The sequence below is a fragment of the Ciona intestinalis genome, chromosome 4 (genome assembly GCF_000224145.3).
Source record: "Ciona intestinalis chromosome 4, KH, whole genome shotgun sequence".
In the NCBI taxonomy this organism is placed as follows: Eukaryota; Metazoa; Chordata; class Ascidiacea; order Phlebobranchia; family Cionidae; genus Ciona; species Ciona intestinalis.
In genome coordinates, this window is record NC_020169.2 from 5200956 (window position 1) to 5215484 (window position 14529).

Here is a 14529-nt window from a genome sequence, read left to right on the forward strand (position 1 = left end):
CTATACAGACTGTACAATAACAGGATGGTTATAATCACGACGTTTATTTAACCTCTGGTCCCCTTGCATGGAAACAACATAAACGACGATGGCGTCTACCTAACCCGTATATGCGTATGTAGCAAAGTTTAAGCAAACGAGTACAACCCTAATTAAAGTAACCTACAATGTGCTACCATAACATAAACTAGATAAGGGCAACAGTAATGCGTCACTATGCTGTTCTTGCAACCGCCTGCGCATCAAGCTATTGCACAAATATTACCACACGCGTGTACCGCACAACCTATTACTATAAAATCAAAGGTATTTTAAAAAGTGATACATTTAGAGCTGGATGCTTACTCCTGGTAGAGTATATTTGATCTACATCAATACAAGCTTAATAAAACAGAAAAAATGGCCAATTCTAAATGCAGTAAACATTTAACAATATTTCAATAAAGTCAGTAAAGAAAACGACATGACTAATGCATAAATGTATTACCAAAAATGCGATTGCATTTAGTTGCACAACGCTCTCAAAATCTTATACTACATAATAGGAAGTTATTACAACGTCTTTTACACTGCGTGCATCGTTTCCGTCTGCAAATATTTACATAGATGCAATCAGTCACTACATGTATACGAGATGTTTACAACTACGGGTCAATATTTCAATACGAGAAGTCGTATACAACATAATGCATGCAGTATATAAGTGGTCGAATAGCTTACAGTTAACGCTTGTATGATAAATATGTTTATGAACAAATAGCACAAATATTCAAGCAACTGCTGCATGCATACAGTGGGGTGGGGGAAGATGGGACACCTTTAGCACATAATATCCAAATATCCTGATCGTGTTTTAAACAATTAACAACGGTCTATGGGTGTCGTGAGCATACGGTTTAATAATTCTTTGAATTTTCTTTGTTTACTACCAAATTGGAATAGAAAATTTAATGAAACTGTCCCCATCTTCCCCCACCCTACTATATATTACTCAACCTTGTACTATAGCTGTCACGATGTTAAGATGATTATTTAATGTTTAATAATATTGACCTATGCAAGAGTGAATCATGTGTATTCTGGTTCATTGTGGGTGACAAATGCTTCCGCGTCTCTTAAAATTGCTGCATACAAAGGGACATCCATATACAGTAGGGCAGGGGAAGATGGGACGCATTTTCATTCAAATTCCTTGTCCCATTTGGCTAAACAAACAGCATTTAAAGAATTATAAAACCATATTCTCCCGATTCCCATAGACCGTTATTAATTGTTTAAAACACGATCAGGATATTTGGATATGTTGTGCTGTCCTACCTTACCTCGCAGTATTACATAAAGATATATTAAATCTATTTTTAACTCAAACTGTGCTCACAAGCAGAAATCTAATCTAGAAATTTAGGAGCATCTAAATGTTTACCAATGTAAATCTACATTATGATCAACGAACCACCGAAGCAATAGGAAGTTAGAATTGGTTCTATAGCGCCATTCTGCGGTTTAATGTGATGTGGTTTTGAAGAGCAGTATAACCACTAGAGCGGTATCACTGCGACCTTTAAATTAAGGCGTGTTCACACGGTGGCGCATATTATGCAATTATATAGGAGGTATAAAACATTTGTTAACGGAAAAGTATTAATTCGCTGAATGAAGTAATGGAAAAACAATTATTTACCAAGAAGTTGATTTGCCGTTAAATACAATATAGTTAATGCAGCAAGCATTCTACTTAACCTATAACGTCGGTATTTAATTTGCAACAGAATACAAGAACAAGCTTAATTTCGCAATCTGTTTGAAACAGCAACAGAAAACCACCTTTAACCAGTAATAGGTTCCATGCAAGGTGAGTCACACCTTTTTGTTCAGTTGTTACCATGCCAATACATCATTCAATAAACACCCGTGCCCAAACTTTCTTTATTCATTCGCAAAATGACGCATTAGCATGAGAAGGCTTCACTTCCTTTCATAGCTCGTCACGTCATAGTTGTATTGCATCAATTAATTTCGAACCACAAGGCGAGTAACATATAGCAGCGTACTGCATATTTACCTGCTAGCTGCTTAAAATAGCAAATCGGATATTTTGTTAAAACGCATTTAGTTGCCTACGTTGTTTGCAAAATGAGGAACAAAGCAAGTATAACAGGTAATATTCGATCTAGTTTGTACATTAAGAAGTATATACTTTGTTAATAAATATAGTTCATTGTCCCAATGCGACAGGATGAATTAGTTATATTCATTTATTTATTCAGTATAGTTTAATAACTGTACACTGTTATAGAAAGATTAAGTTCCCAGAAATTTGCATTTGATGTTAATAACAGTTACGTTTTCTTAGGCGTGTTCATGTTACTGTACATTTCTTCATGCGTCGCACCTAACACAAGTGCGGCCATCACTACAACGGCCACCACGTTTGAAACAACTTTAGGTATGACGTAATGTAGTTAGTTCTACTCTGTATATTTATATATATAATTACGTGTCAAACCTATCAACTTATACCACACTGTAATAACCATACTATAATTAAACGTACACGTAATTGGTTGTTATATCTCCTGTACACAGCTATTATGGAGAATCAGTGTCTTAATGGTGGAACTTGTCTCAATTCAACGCTTGGTACGTGCAGTAGGTGCGGGTGCATTCTAGGTTACGGAGGTTCAACTTGCGCCACACTGCTAGTACGTATAGATGGGACATTGAGTTTCAACGACCTTTTTAACGTTTCAACCATCGTAGTGAACACTACGGCATTACAACGTTTGGTGAGTAGATCGTTTTGTGATTTTATAATTTTATGGGGTAAGATGGGACACATTTAACACATTGAATCCAATAATCCTGATCATCCTTTAAACAATCAACAACGGTCTATAAAAGAGGATACGGTTGTTACTTCTTTGTATATCTCATGTTTACTAGTAAATAAGACGCGAAAGTATATAATGAAAAGGTATCCCATCTTCCTCCACCCCACTATATTATAAACTAATCGATTTTTTTTTCAGTTAAACGACGATTTAAACACCACCGTCATTCTGACATCACCAGTAGTTAATGGCAACCTTACAACAATATCTTACACAACTTATGCGAACCCTAACTCGTCATGGGTTACCCCAAATTACGTGAACGATTTGGTCGCAGGATTACGTTTAAAATATGCAACGCCAGCCGTTATACACGCTGTGTTTGGACCAAGCTCAAGACATGCATTAAACACATTCATAATAGGTATACCACAAGTAATTTTTATAAGGTAAAATGTATAACAGTTTGCTATTTATTAGATGTTGACGAATGCAAATCTGGTTTAAACAACTGCAACTCACTTTCCACATGCGTGAATTTATCACCAGGTTTTAGATGCAAATGTTTTACTGGTTATGTCGGTGATGGAATGACATGTACAGGTACTGGCTCACATACATTATTTTGTGTAGTCGCTCACAACAGCGATGTCTGCATTTTTAATACGACTTAAAACGTTTAAAAATTCTAACAGAAAGTTATAGGACGAGCGATTTTATAGTTACGCATCGTTACACATCATATGTTGGGGTAAAGTGGTTCATGCCTTCATTATTTTTTGCACCATTAGTAGGTAGAGTATACAAAGAATATTTACATAATCACAAATCCTCACGACCATAAAACAGCGTTGTTAATTGTTAGAGATAGAAAAAACATTGGACACCAATTTTTAACGGTATCCATCTTGTCCCACAGCATTATATTCCAACAAAAATTCATCATAATATGACGTGATGATGTATAACGCTTAGTCAGCTACACAACTAATTGTCTAACTTTCGTACAGCAATAACATGCAAGCAATCTGCCGCACCCATTAAACCAAGTTTAGCAACGAAGACGGTTTACTATCCAAATAATACTGTGATGCTAAATCCTTCGGAAATCGTGGGTTACCAAACCGTAATACGCTATACATGCTCAAAGTAAGAAGCTATACCATATAATGTAACATAAATTACAAGGTAATACAGAGTCATTTAAACGGTACTATACTGTAAAATGTTTAGACCCCCCAAAACGTATATATCTATAGAGAACACCCAAAGAACTACAAAACCGTATCCTCACGACTCCCATATCGTCTAGTTATTTGATTCTAAAACACGTTCCGGATGTTTTAATAATAGGTGCTAAAGATGTCCCGTCTTCCCCCACCCTACCAAGAAATTAAGCACAAGCTAATACCAAAATCATTTGTTTTTAACGTAAGTCGTTATAACTTCCATACAGACGCTACAGCCTTCATCCGGTTTCTGGTGGAACATCGGCACTTATTATCGCCTGTGGCAGTTTTCCCAAGTATAAAAACACGAACTGGTCCGGCGTGGAGGTCACGTGCAACATGGGTATGGTAGAATATAACAACCTATTTATTACCGTAGCTGTAAGACGGAGTTTTGCGTATTTTCATATTATTTTCGTTTTTAATTTTACTTTTTTCTGTATAAAAAAATGTAACGTATATGCGCCAATATGCCTAAAACTTATGTGTAATTCGTTCTCAACTTTGTTTATACCCTTTCGCGTTACAGATCTTGCTTTTCGAGTCGCAATTATCGCTGCTGCAGTTAGCGGATTGATCATCGTTCTTATGCTGGGGTGTTTTATAACCCAATGGTGCCTCAAACGAGAACGGAAAGCGAGAGGGAACAGCAACAACGACGAAGAAGTATTACAGTTTGAAAATCACGTATTTGACGACTGAAAGCTCTGTGTGTTATCAAGGCCATATGGTTGGTTTAAAACAGTTTACCAAAGTATATTGAGTAGTAAGCAGTTTGTGAAGATCCAAGCCAACACATATACAGAACGAATCGCCAAACGCGATAAATGATGGGACAGAACTGGCCCAATATACCTACTCCCTTGTCCTATTTAAAGTTACGTACAAAAGCCCACTTTCAAAGTTGGGTGCAAAAGTAGACAAATCACTGTTTTAATCGCACAAACAAGTCAGTACTTAGGTTTCTTGTTTCCGTCTCACGAGCGGAGAACTTACGTATAGTGTGGTGTTCAACATTGCCAATACCCTGAACAAGGAATGAAAACCCAAAGGAATTAACGCACACTGTTTTATATGAATACGTAACTTAATATCTCTATATTTAATGTTTTTAGATATGTTAACTTTTTTATGTGAGACTTTTTAATATTTCACAATGTTCAACGTCTTATTTTTTTACAAATGCACTTCTTATCAAAAACAGTAGAAGATTACACATGTGTTAAGTTTAAGCTCACTTTATTTTGACCATGTATGACGATATCACTAAATAAAACAACACAGTACAAAGTTTTATAATGAGCACCTTTTACAATTGGTCAGAAAACTGGAACAGTACTGTGGGGTAAGATGGGACACATTTAGCACATAATTTCCAAAAAAACTGATAGTGTTTTAAACAATTACCAACGGTATATGAAAATCGGAAGGATACGGTTTTATAATTCTTTGAATGCATTTTGTTTACTACTAAATGGGACGAAAAAATAGAATGAAAATGTGTCCTATCTTCCCCCACCCTACTATATATTCGCCATTTTACCATTAACGAAATATGTGCAAATAATCATGTCTTGATTCCTAATATTTGTTACAGTTAAGCTGCGTATAGTATTCGTATGCAGAACACGAGTTGCTGCTCTCTCACATAACAAAGCACCTTATCTCCTGTAACTAACTGTGGGGTACACCTTGATGACACTTGATTAATGTATAATCTGAATAATTAAACTTGCTCGGCTGTATAATCTCTGAGCATCAAAAGAAAATCTCTCAAGCGGCATCTTCTGTAAAATCGTCCTTGACGATAAATGCTTCGCTCTTCTTCTTCTTTTCGTCCTCCAACTCATAAAAGTCCTCATCGATTCGAGCCCAGGATTGCACGTCAGTTTTAAGAGTTGCCAACACAACGAAGCCACCGAGTGCTGACACTGCTGCACCAACATAGTAGACAATTCTCCATGCTTCACGTACATCGGCCACCTAAATAGTCATGTATATATACACGCATAACTTGCTTGGTACAGGCTCATATAAACAAAATTATTCTCCGGCGCTATAGCAAACTGGTTACCGCGTGTGCCTCTAGCCCAGAATTCACGAGTTAGAGGCTTGATGCTGCTACCGTTGTAATAACGCACAATTAAAGTTACATACGGGCACGAGGTTTGTGAAACAGAACACCCGTGTTATACCGACTATCGTTGCCCCGCCACACAAGAATAAATAAGTACATTTATTCAACAATCTAAAAGAAAGCAAATTCACTCACGTTTCCAGTAACATATCCTGCAATAGGTCCAACCACTTGGCCTGAGATAGTGGCAAATGTGTTGGTGAGAGAATAAAGAATTCCTGAGTAACGTGGTGCAATTTCAACATGGCAAACCTGAAGGAAAAACACAAGTTTAAGATATTGTTAAAATTGTTCTAGTATACGTAGTGGCGCATATATAAGACTTCTGCGTCCCATACTTGTACAGCTTGTTGTTCAAACTAGAGAAGTTTAGGAAATGTCTACAGTTATCCAGCATATTAGGTTGTATACTATGTAGAAACAGGTTGAAAACGTTTAAAATCAGTCAGAATACATAATAAAAATGCCTTTGCAACGTTATGTTAGACTCATTGTTTCCGTATGTGGTATATTAAAGCAAAAAATGTCGTTTAAAACCAGAACACGATCTAGTGAACTCACTTTGAACCCAGGTGTAGCGAAACCTCCAAATCCTGCCGCCAGTGTAACCACCAATATAGCAGCTGCTGGGTTGCAACCAAGGTAACCAGCAGATACGAGGAATATGGCAGGGACGAATTGGGCTGGGAAAATATAGTTGGTCAACAATTAAAAGAGAGCATTTTGAATGTGTTTACTTCGGTTGTGTGATTATGTGTTCAAGAATACGAAAGTAATAATATAGTAATGTGGTTTAGGATGAAGCCAGTTGGCAGATGTCCCACATTTCGTAATCGTGTGTTTACTGCCTAATAGGACGAGAAAATAGAATGAAAAGATGTACCATCTTACCCCAATCTAAAATACAATATACATACACCCTACATTAGCAGCTCACGAACCGATTACGATAAGGATCCTTCGAACATTCAGTGTCGATAATCGTTTCGTTTCTCTGATAGAGTCTGCTATCCACCCAGCTAATGTTGTGAAAAACCACAAAGAGATAAATGGGATAGCTGCCAATGCGCTGTTCTGAAATAAAAATGTTTTGTTTAAACTTAGAGGTAAGTCGGAACACAGAAAATGTCTATGTTTTTTCCTTATAAGTATATAAGGTACGATTTTGTAAAAAAAAACAGCACGTGTTATTCTTACTGCAGTTTGTAACTGTTATTTTTTTGAGTGGAATTTAAATATGCTTGTATAATGTATAGGTCAATACACGTTACACGAAAATACTGTATTCAAAAAGGCATTTAGAATTTAATAATCTTCTTACATCTTTTATACTGAGTCCAAACACTTGATCAATGTACGAAGGTAAGTTCGTGAGCAGGTTGTAGTGCCCGTAGTTGGAACAAAAATGGCCGATAAAGAGACCCCAAAATATTGGTGACGTAAATATTCCTCTCCATGGTATTTTAGGCATATCTTCATCCTGTTTGAAAATGTCAATTAATTGGGAAAAAAGTGTGGCGCGCCTTCCTCTTTAGTCTAGGAGTATAGGGGTTCGAGCCTCGACGCTGCACATAGACAAACATTTCATGACAATTGCTCTAATTCAATGGTCCTATATAGGATTCCAAAAGTGTCAGATATGCACTAAGAAAATAAAAACAGTGGGCACCAGGTGTATGAAACAGAACCACCGTGTTATAACGACTGTCGTTGCCCCACCAGGCGAGGTTATACTATAGTGTTTCCGAAGATTGAGAAATCCAACAGATACAACTATCCCACCTGCTTATAATGAGTCCCAATGGATTGTTCAATGTATCTTCTTTCTCTCTCCGATATACGAGGGTGCTTAGCTGGAGAATCGTAAGCGAAGATTGCCCACAAAATCACCCAACAAAAACCGATGATACCTGAAATAAGAAACTGCTTGTGTACTGCCAACTTAAAACAATGCTACCAGCTTAACTCTATGTAGACTTTTGTACTGAAAACGTCCAGGCAGTATGTTTCTGTAAACTTTAGCTCGTTTCGATTATTTAACTACTGTGAAGCGTAATTCGCTGTACATTAAACTACCACTGTTACTACATGTATGGATTCACAATAAAATGAACCACAGTCATACAGCTTGTACTCATGCAATCTTTATTCCAAAGTACAACTAACTCGTTCTTTCACAAACCGTTCCCATTCGTCGACAATTCAATCAGCGAGAAAAACGCAAGCGAGTATTGCTATAGCGCAAGGCGCACAAGGCGTGGAAAATGATTAGTCTAAACGAAACGAAAATCTTATTCGCGTACAAACATAACACAAGACTGGCAATATATTTAAACCACATTTTAACTATAGTGGACTAGTCCCCGAAGAATATTGTACGCTTAACTATAAGGAAATGCAAAACGTTAATAATGTAAGTTTGTCGTTTGCTTACCCATAACGTAAAACACTGAGGGCCAGCCGCCAGCAAATCCATGACGCGCTAGGTATCCAGATAAGTTATAGGAAAGAGCTGTTCCGATGTTTGTGCCTGTTTAATTACAACATTTAAAATATGGAATGAATCTTTAATCGTTAGTCATATTTAGTTGATTTTTGGATTCTAAACTATGAACGAACAAAAATCCGAAAACATGCCTTATACCCATAGTTGCAGAGTTAGAAACAACATTATAGTAATGCCATATACACATATAGTATCGTATCCGAAACACAGTGTCATATAATATAACATACAGCGTATATAAGCGTTCCTTACCAGTCATTGTAATCGAAATAAGCTTTGATCTCGCCATGGGTGGAGCCCACTTCCCCCACATCCCGTGATGTACAGGATACATTGGACCCTGTGTAATAAGTACTTTACATTCTCTACAAAATTAACAAACACATATAGTAGAGGGACACTTTTCTTTTTTTTTGTCCCATTCGGTGATAAACAAATATTATATACATAACCGGAGCCCCGCGACTCCAACAGAACGTTGTTAATTGTAAAAAACACGATTAGTAAATATTGGATTTAGGAGCTAACGGTATCCCATCTTACCCCACAAAATTGTACATACTTTATATACAGTTTGCTGTTACATTCTTACTTGCGAAACTCCCAGCAAAACCCGAGTCGCCATCAAATACCAAGGCCCCATTCTCGCCATGGTAGGTGTTAGCATTGACAGGAGCGAGGACATAAACACCGCTCCACCGAAGACGATCTTTCCACCGAACTTATGCTCCAGGAAGCCGCCTATGATTTGTGTGGTCATGTAGCCATAGTAAAAAGCTCCCAGAATCCAACCACGGGTTGGGCTGTCCCATTCAAAGGTCTCGCTGTTTTGGTAGTGGAGTTCGTCTTCCTGTATGTGCGAATAAAATATTAACTCAGTAACTGCACATATACAGCAGTATACCACAACAGAATAATACATACATGACAGTAAACCACAGTGGTTAACTAATTTAAAATGTCATAACCTTAAAGTTGATTTAAAAAACTGTTATCGTTGTTCAACTAAGTTAAAGAGGTTAAACTTTGTCAAAGGAAGCGGGATTTCAAAATATCTTAACGACAGGCATACCAAACGACAAAACACGTAAGTTTCAATTAAAATATGATACAAATACAATTGTAGGATAAATATGGGAGATAAAACCAGCTGGCTGTACGAACAGAGATATGAAATAAACTTTCCATTTAGAAAATCCAAGATATATGTATCAATACACACCCTTACCGTTTGTTCTACGGGTGGCTGGGTGACATTTGGAAAGTTGTCGGCTACAATTTTCAGCTCATCTGCATTGCATGCGACCAACGATTGGTTCTTGTTTCGTGCAAGCTGCTTTGAGTCTACCATCGCTACCATGGCAACGCTAAGGTTGGCGCGCATCATGTACATGTTCATCATTCCAAGGAAAAACAAAGCTGTGAGCACGAAACGACATTCGATCCAGTTTTCCAAGCGCCTCATGCGCGAAGACGTGGTCGAAGATTGCCGCTCGAGCCGCGGCTTTGATCCATTGCGATACGGTTGCTGCATGCTTGCGAATTAGTAGGAGCACGAATTCACCAAACTCAAGTTAACAAAATCCAAAGGACTAGGTTATACTGTATTGGTTACATTTAGTTGAGCTGTAAAAAAAAGATCGTTAAAACGCGATGCAGGTAATAACGCTAAACATAGAAAGCAAACTCTATTCCAGGTAACATCAAATTGAACCGGATTTGAGGGCTCTTTATATAACGAGTGATACCGATTTATTAGTCGTCGTCCGGAAGGAAATATCTCATCTGTTAAACCGCGTATTTAATCATATTTAGCTGGAAAGTTACAATTACTCACCTATTGCTTGTATCAAAACAACAATTGCAGCAACTTTAAACTCGCTCTGTGTTTAATTATGGTTGTAAAACTCTCTTATTTGTGTTTATCTGACCATTTATCTGAAGTGGAAACGATCACATATGCATTTGAACGTATAGGTTGTTGTATTTACACACTTGTATACAAATACTTGGTTTATATAATATTGGTGTGAATATGGTACCGAATCTCAAAAATGTAATGAATATGCCGACAAAAGCATAAATACACATAAAAAATGCCACATAGAATTAATATAAATAAATTATACCAACAAAAAAACGAGAAATGGCACAGAAACGATTTGCATAGCACAATTTAAAAAATTAAAGTTGAAGGCATAAAACAGTATAAGCAACGAATTTGTGTGAAAAATTAGAAACAATAAAAAGAAAATTAAACTATCGATAAAGTTCAGTTATGTTTTTAATACATAGGATATTCTATTAGAGGTAAGTTTACCAAACAGAGTTATATATTGGCTTTAAATAAGCGATGCCAATTGTTTACATCTAGAAGTTTTGTTATAGAAATTTGGTTACAACTTACATCAAATAAAGTTTCCTATACATTAAAACTACAGGACTTCAAATCAACGTCTTAACAGAGTAAAAAAATGCTGTTAAGTTAGATATAACGTTGTACCGTCGGTTCACGGACACAATACTGCTTTAAATAAACGCCAGCAAGGTGTATTATAACTATATGGCGATAAAACAACCATCGCCCGCACTTTTTCATTTTTTAAAATGCTGTTTCGTCAGCTTCCGAATCGCTTTCAAAGGCATCATTAGAAAAGGCTGTGTTTATAGGGGAGGGATCATTTAATAGAGACGGTGGCATAGTAGGGGAGGCAGGAGCTAATGGCTCATTACTGTTCGCTTGATCATCCACGCTAGCGGAAGCGACAATCATTTTCGAAAAATGAGATAAAGGATCGGCGAGCAAGGAAGCAGGGTTGTCGAATTCGGCAACCTGTTGAATGAACAATGATGTTATTATACGGATTTATAGATTCGATAAAGTGGGTTTACCTCTCCGTCGTCCATCACTAATATCTTATCACTGGTTAGCACCGTGTTTAATCTATGAGCGATAGTTAGCATTGTGCAGTCGGCGAATGCTTCACGAATCGTATCCTGCACCAAACTATCCGTTTCGCTATCGATAGCAGCAGTGGCTTCATCCAGCATTATTATTTTAGAATGGCGTAAAATAGCGCGGGCCATGCATAAGAGTTGTCTCTCTCCAACGCTGAAGTTTTCACCATTTTCCACAACTTCTGTTTCCAGTTTGTCGGGAAGTTCAGAAATCTGTTTTAAATAAAATAAGAATCAAACTATTAGCGATTATATAAATACACGTATAATCGACCCAATCTGGGTCGCAAATAAACTGATTTTACATAATTACACAGCATGTGATAAGGTGTAAGCAGAAACGAGGTGTATGAAACAAAACACAACACCCTTGTTAACCCGAATGTCGTTGTACCGCCACGCGAGGCCAAATAAGTTACATTCATTCATCTGCTAGTGCATATAACTTTATAATACAACGATAAAGTTACACGTTTCTTAGTTATAGCAAGTTAACACAAATTAACATACCGTAGGTTTCATATGCGTTCTTTCTAAAGCTTTCCAAATTTCCTCATCGGAATATTGATCGAAAGGATCAAGGTTATAACGGACAGTTCCCACAAACAGAACGGGATCCTGGGGAATGATTGACAGATTTTTTCTCAAATCTTTCAACTCTATTTCCCCAATATTTACACCGTCCACGGATATAGAACCACTGGATAACTCGACAAGACGGAATAAAACCGTACCGAGACTGGACTTTCCTGGGTGCAAAACCGACAAATCAAATAAATGAAAGTCAAGTTATGAGTAAAAATGGCGAACTCAAACCAGGTGCCAAATAGCTCAGTTGGTTAGGCACTTGCCTCGTAACCGAAGGATACGAAGTTCGATGCCCAACACTGATACAGATAGTTCATGTGTATCACCTTTCCACGAAAGGACAGATAAGTTACATTTATATAAATATATATTAGGATGGGGGAGTATGCTATTTACCTTTGTAGGCTATTTACTCGTCTCATTTGGTAGCAAACAAAAACATTTAAAGAATTATAAAACCATAACCTCGAGAGATCGCTGTTATAAATTGTCTATAGCATGATTATGATCTTTGAATGTTATGCGCTAAAGATGTCCCATCTTACCCCACAGTACCCTATTATATGTTCTGGGTTTTAGTTAATGGGGCAACTCTGGCCTCGTTACTAAGGCCATTACCAGAATAGACCTAAAACTGCATATACAACTGTACACAATACCTATATACACCCATCAAATAGCTGTACCTGAACCCGTACGTCCAACTATCCCGATCTTTTCCTTTTGTTTAATAGTTAGCGACACATTCTTCAACACCAGCGGTAGGTCAGGTCTGTATCTCATGCAGATGTTTTTAAACCTGCAAGGGTAATTAATATGAAATATAGTCTAGAAAAAAACTGTAGCCCGTTTTTTAAACGTTTTTTTTTTACTATGGTTTTCGTAAATGGTATCCAAAGCATAAAAAATATTTAAAATAGAACAATTTGGTTTCGAGATCCGATATAAACGAATTAATAATTCTGTGTTGGAATGTATAGTTCTCTATTTTCTAATCCGTTTTAAACCATAACACGGCAAATTGCATTATTTTGAAACTGATAACCCACAAACCTAATTTCTCCTTTATGTGGCCAATTCTTCGGTATTTCTTTAGTTTGTTTGTCGACAGGTTGTTCAGATGGACAAGTAGTTATATATTCGTTGACTCTTTCCACCGAAGTGAAGTAAGACTCCGTCTCTACACTGAACCGAACGCAAACTTGGAACATCCCAGTCAACTGAATTAAGTGGAGAAATAAACTAGCGTTTAGCATTGCGGGTTAAAACGTTATGTTGTTCATAGATTCTATTCTTTGCGGGTCAAGGACCTTCGGATTTATATGCAGGTGTGGCCCATTACCCAAACACCCGGGTCGTTCATAGGTAGCCACTATTTAAATGATATTTGATTAAAACGAACATGTTTTTTTGCATACAATACATTTTATCAAATGGGAAGGAGTATAAAGGTGCCGTTATGAACAATTATATACTTGGTGTTAATTTAACTAATACGAAATGTGAATTATGCTTACAGTAACTGCATAAGAGAGTGCCAATCCAGCGAAAGAAGCACTGGTTTCTCCGAACGTTTCAGGGAAAATAGTTGAAAATATGACAAAGAGAGCCACCAGTATCGTTACAGATATACTCATGCAATCAAGTCGACATGATAGCCATCGCATGGAACAAAGGTAGGCATAATACGGAGCCGCGTTTCTGTCCAGCTGTTTGCAAAATCTAGAGAGCATTGATGTTTTAATTAAACAGGTACATAGATAAATGTAAAATGTTTTTTTTTTAGTTGTAATATCATATAACATGGGCGTTTAGGCCACACACCTATTACCGGCTTACGAGTTGGTAGCATCGTCGAGTCTCAAACCTGTAACTTTCGAGTTAGAGGCAGGTTAGCTAACCATTGAGCCCATGTGCCGAACCATATATAACGATTTTAACGCCTACCTTTTTAAAAACAATGGTATAAATATGTATAATACTTTTAGGCGCACAGTTACAAATGGTGGTTTGTGAAACAGTTAATATTCTTACGTCTGTATAAAATCATCTGTCTTGTTGTATGCGTGTATGGTACTGAGACCTTGTACTGTTGATGTTACATGAGAAATCCACGGAGACCTGTAAATAAAATCCTTCAGTAAATGAAAATATTAAAAATTAACCAAATCGTGGACATATAATACTGTGGGGGAACTGGAGACACCTTTAGCACATATTATCAACATATTTTGATCGTGTTTTAAACAATTAACAACAGTCTATGGGAGTCTTGAGGAT

At 37.1% G+C, this 14529-nt stretch overlaps 3 protein-coding genes across 4 annotated transcripts in view; 1 reads left to right on the forward strand and 2 right to left on the reverse strand.

Annotated features, from left to right (window-relative positions):
- Positions 1 to 1980: 1980 nt before the first annotated feature.
- Positions 1981 to 5354, forward strand: LOC100184807. The gene is made up of 8 exons (XM_002124541.4): positions 1981 to 2158; positions 2354 to 2446; positions 2587 to 2786; positions 3030 to 3255; positions 3312 to 3434; positions 3842 to 3980; positions 4288 to 4403; positions 4590 to 5354. Exons 1-8 carry the CDS (start codon positions 2134 to 2136, stop codon positions 4760 to 4762), a joined length of 1095 nt encoding a protein of 364 aa, XP_002124577.1. The 5' UTR covers positions 1981 to 2133; the 3' UTR covers positions 4763 to 5354.
- LOC100180103 (sialin-like) lies at positions 5287 to 10331 on the reverse strand. Of its 2 annotated transcripts, XR_001974719.1 has the most exons (11): positions 9932 to 10331; positions 9296 to 9553; positions 8956 to 9043; positions 8632 to 8727; positions 7980 to 8107; positions 7519 to 7677; positions 7139 to 7271; positions 6759 to 6880; positions 6333 to 6449; positions 5590 to 6043; positions 5287 to 5395 (listed from the first exon to the last, which is right to left on the reverse strand). XR_001974719.1 is itself a non-coding variant. In XM_002130986.3 (10 exons), exons 1-10 carry the CDS (start codon positions 10235 to 10237, stop codon positions 5834 to 5836), a joined length of 1617 nt encoding a protein of 538 aa, XP_002131022.1. In that variant the 5' UTR covers positions 10238 to 10331; the 3' UTR covers positions 5287 to 5833. The 2 variants fall into 2 exon arrangements, 1 of the variants encoding a protein (XP_002131022.1); XM_002130986.3 differs by having other exon boundaries at positions 5287 to 6043.
- A 511-nt stretch (positions 10332 to 10842) lies between these two features.
- The window catches only part of LOC100182437 (multidrug resistance-associated protein 5-like), a 5093-nt gene continuing 1406 nt past the window's right edge, over positions 10843 to 14529 (reverse strand). The window contains exons 2-8 of the mRNA XM_002124606.5: positions 14284 to 14370; positions 13767 to 13971; positions 13303 to 13469; positions 12936 to 13048; positions 12172 to 12410; positions 11596 to 11874; positions 10843 to 11536 (exon numbers count right to left, since the gene is read on the reverse strand). Coding sequence (XP_002124642.4) covers positions 11306 to 11536; positions 11596 to 11874; positions 12172 to 12410; positions 12936 to 13048; positions 13303 to 13469; positions 13767 to 13971; positions 14284 to 14370 — 1321 coding nt within the window. The 3' untranslated portion in view covers positions 10843 to 11305. The remainder of the gene's footprint in view (positions 11537 to 11595; positions 11875 to 12171; positions 12411 to 12935; positions 13049 to 13302; positions 13470 to 13766; positions 13972 to 14283; positions 14371 to 14529) is intronic.

Excerpts from the sequence above, each read along its gene's own strand:
- LOC100184807 (XM_002124541.4), top strand. The coding sequence starts at position 2,134 with ATGAGGAACAAAGCAAGTATAACAG. Across the intron at positions 3,435-3,841 it reads TGATGGAATGACATGTACAG|CAATAACATGCAAGCAATCT; the intron begins GTACTGGCTCAC and ends ACTTTCGTACAG. Across the intron at positions 3,981-4,287 it reads ATACGCTATACATGCTCAAA|ACGCTACAGCCTTCATCCGG; the intron begins GTAAGAAGCTAT and ends ACTTCCATACAG.
- LOC100180103 (XM_002130986.3), bottom strand. The coding sequence starts at position 10,237 with ATGCAGCAACCGTATCGCAATGGATCAAAGCCGCGGCTCGAGCGGCAA. Across the intron at positions 7,272-7,518 it reads TTGGACTCAGTATAAAAGAT|AACAGCGCATTGGCAGCTAT; the intron begins GTAAGAAGATTA and ends TTTTTATTTCAG. Across the intron at positions 6,881-7,138 it reads AAGGATCCTTATCGTAATCG|CCCAATTCGTCCCTGCCATA; the intron begins GTTCGTGAGCTG and ends ATATTTTCCCAG.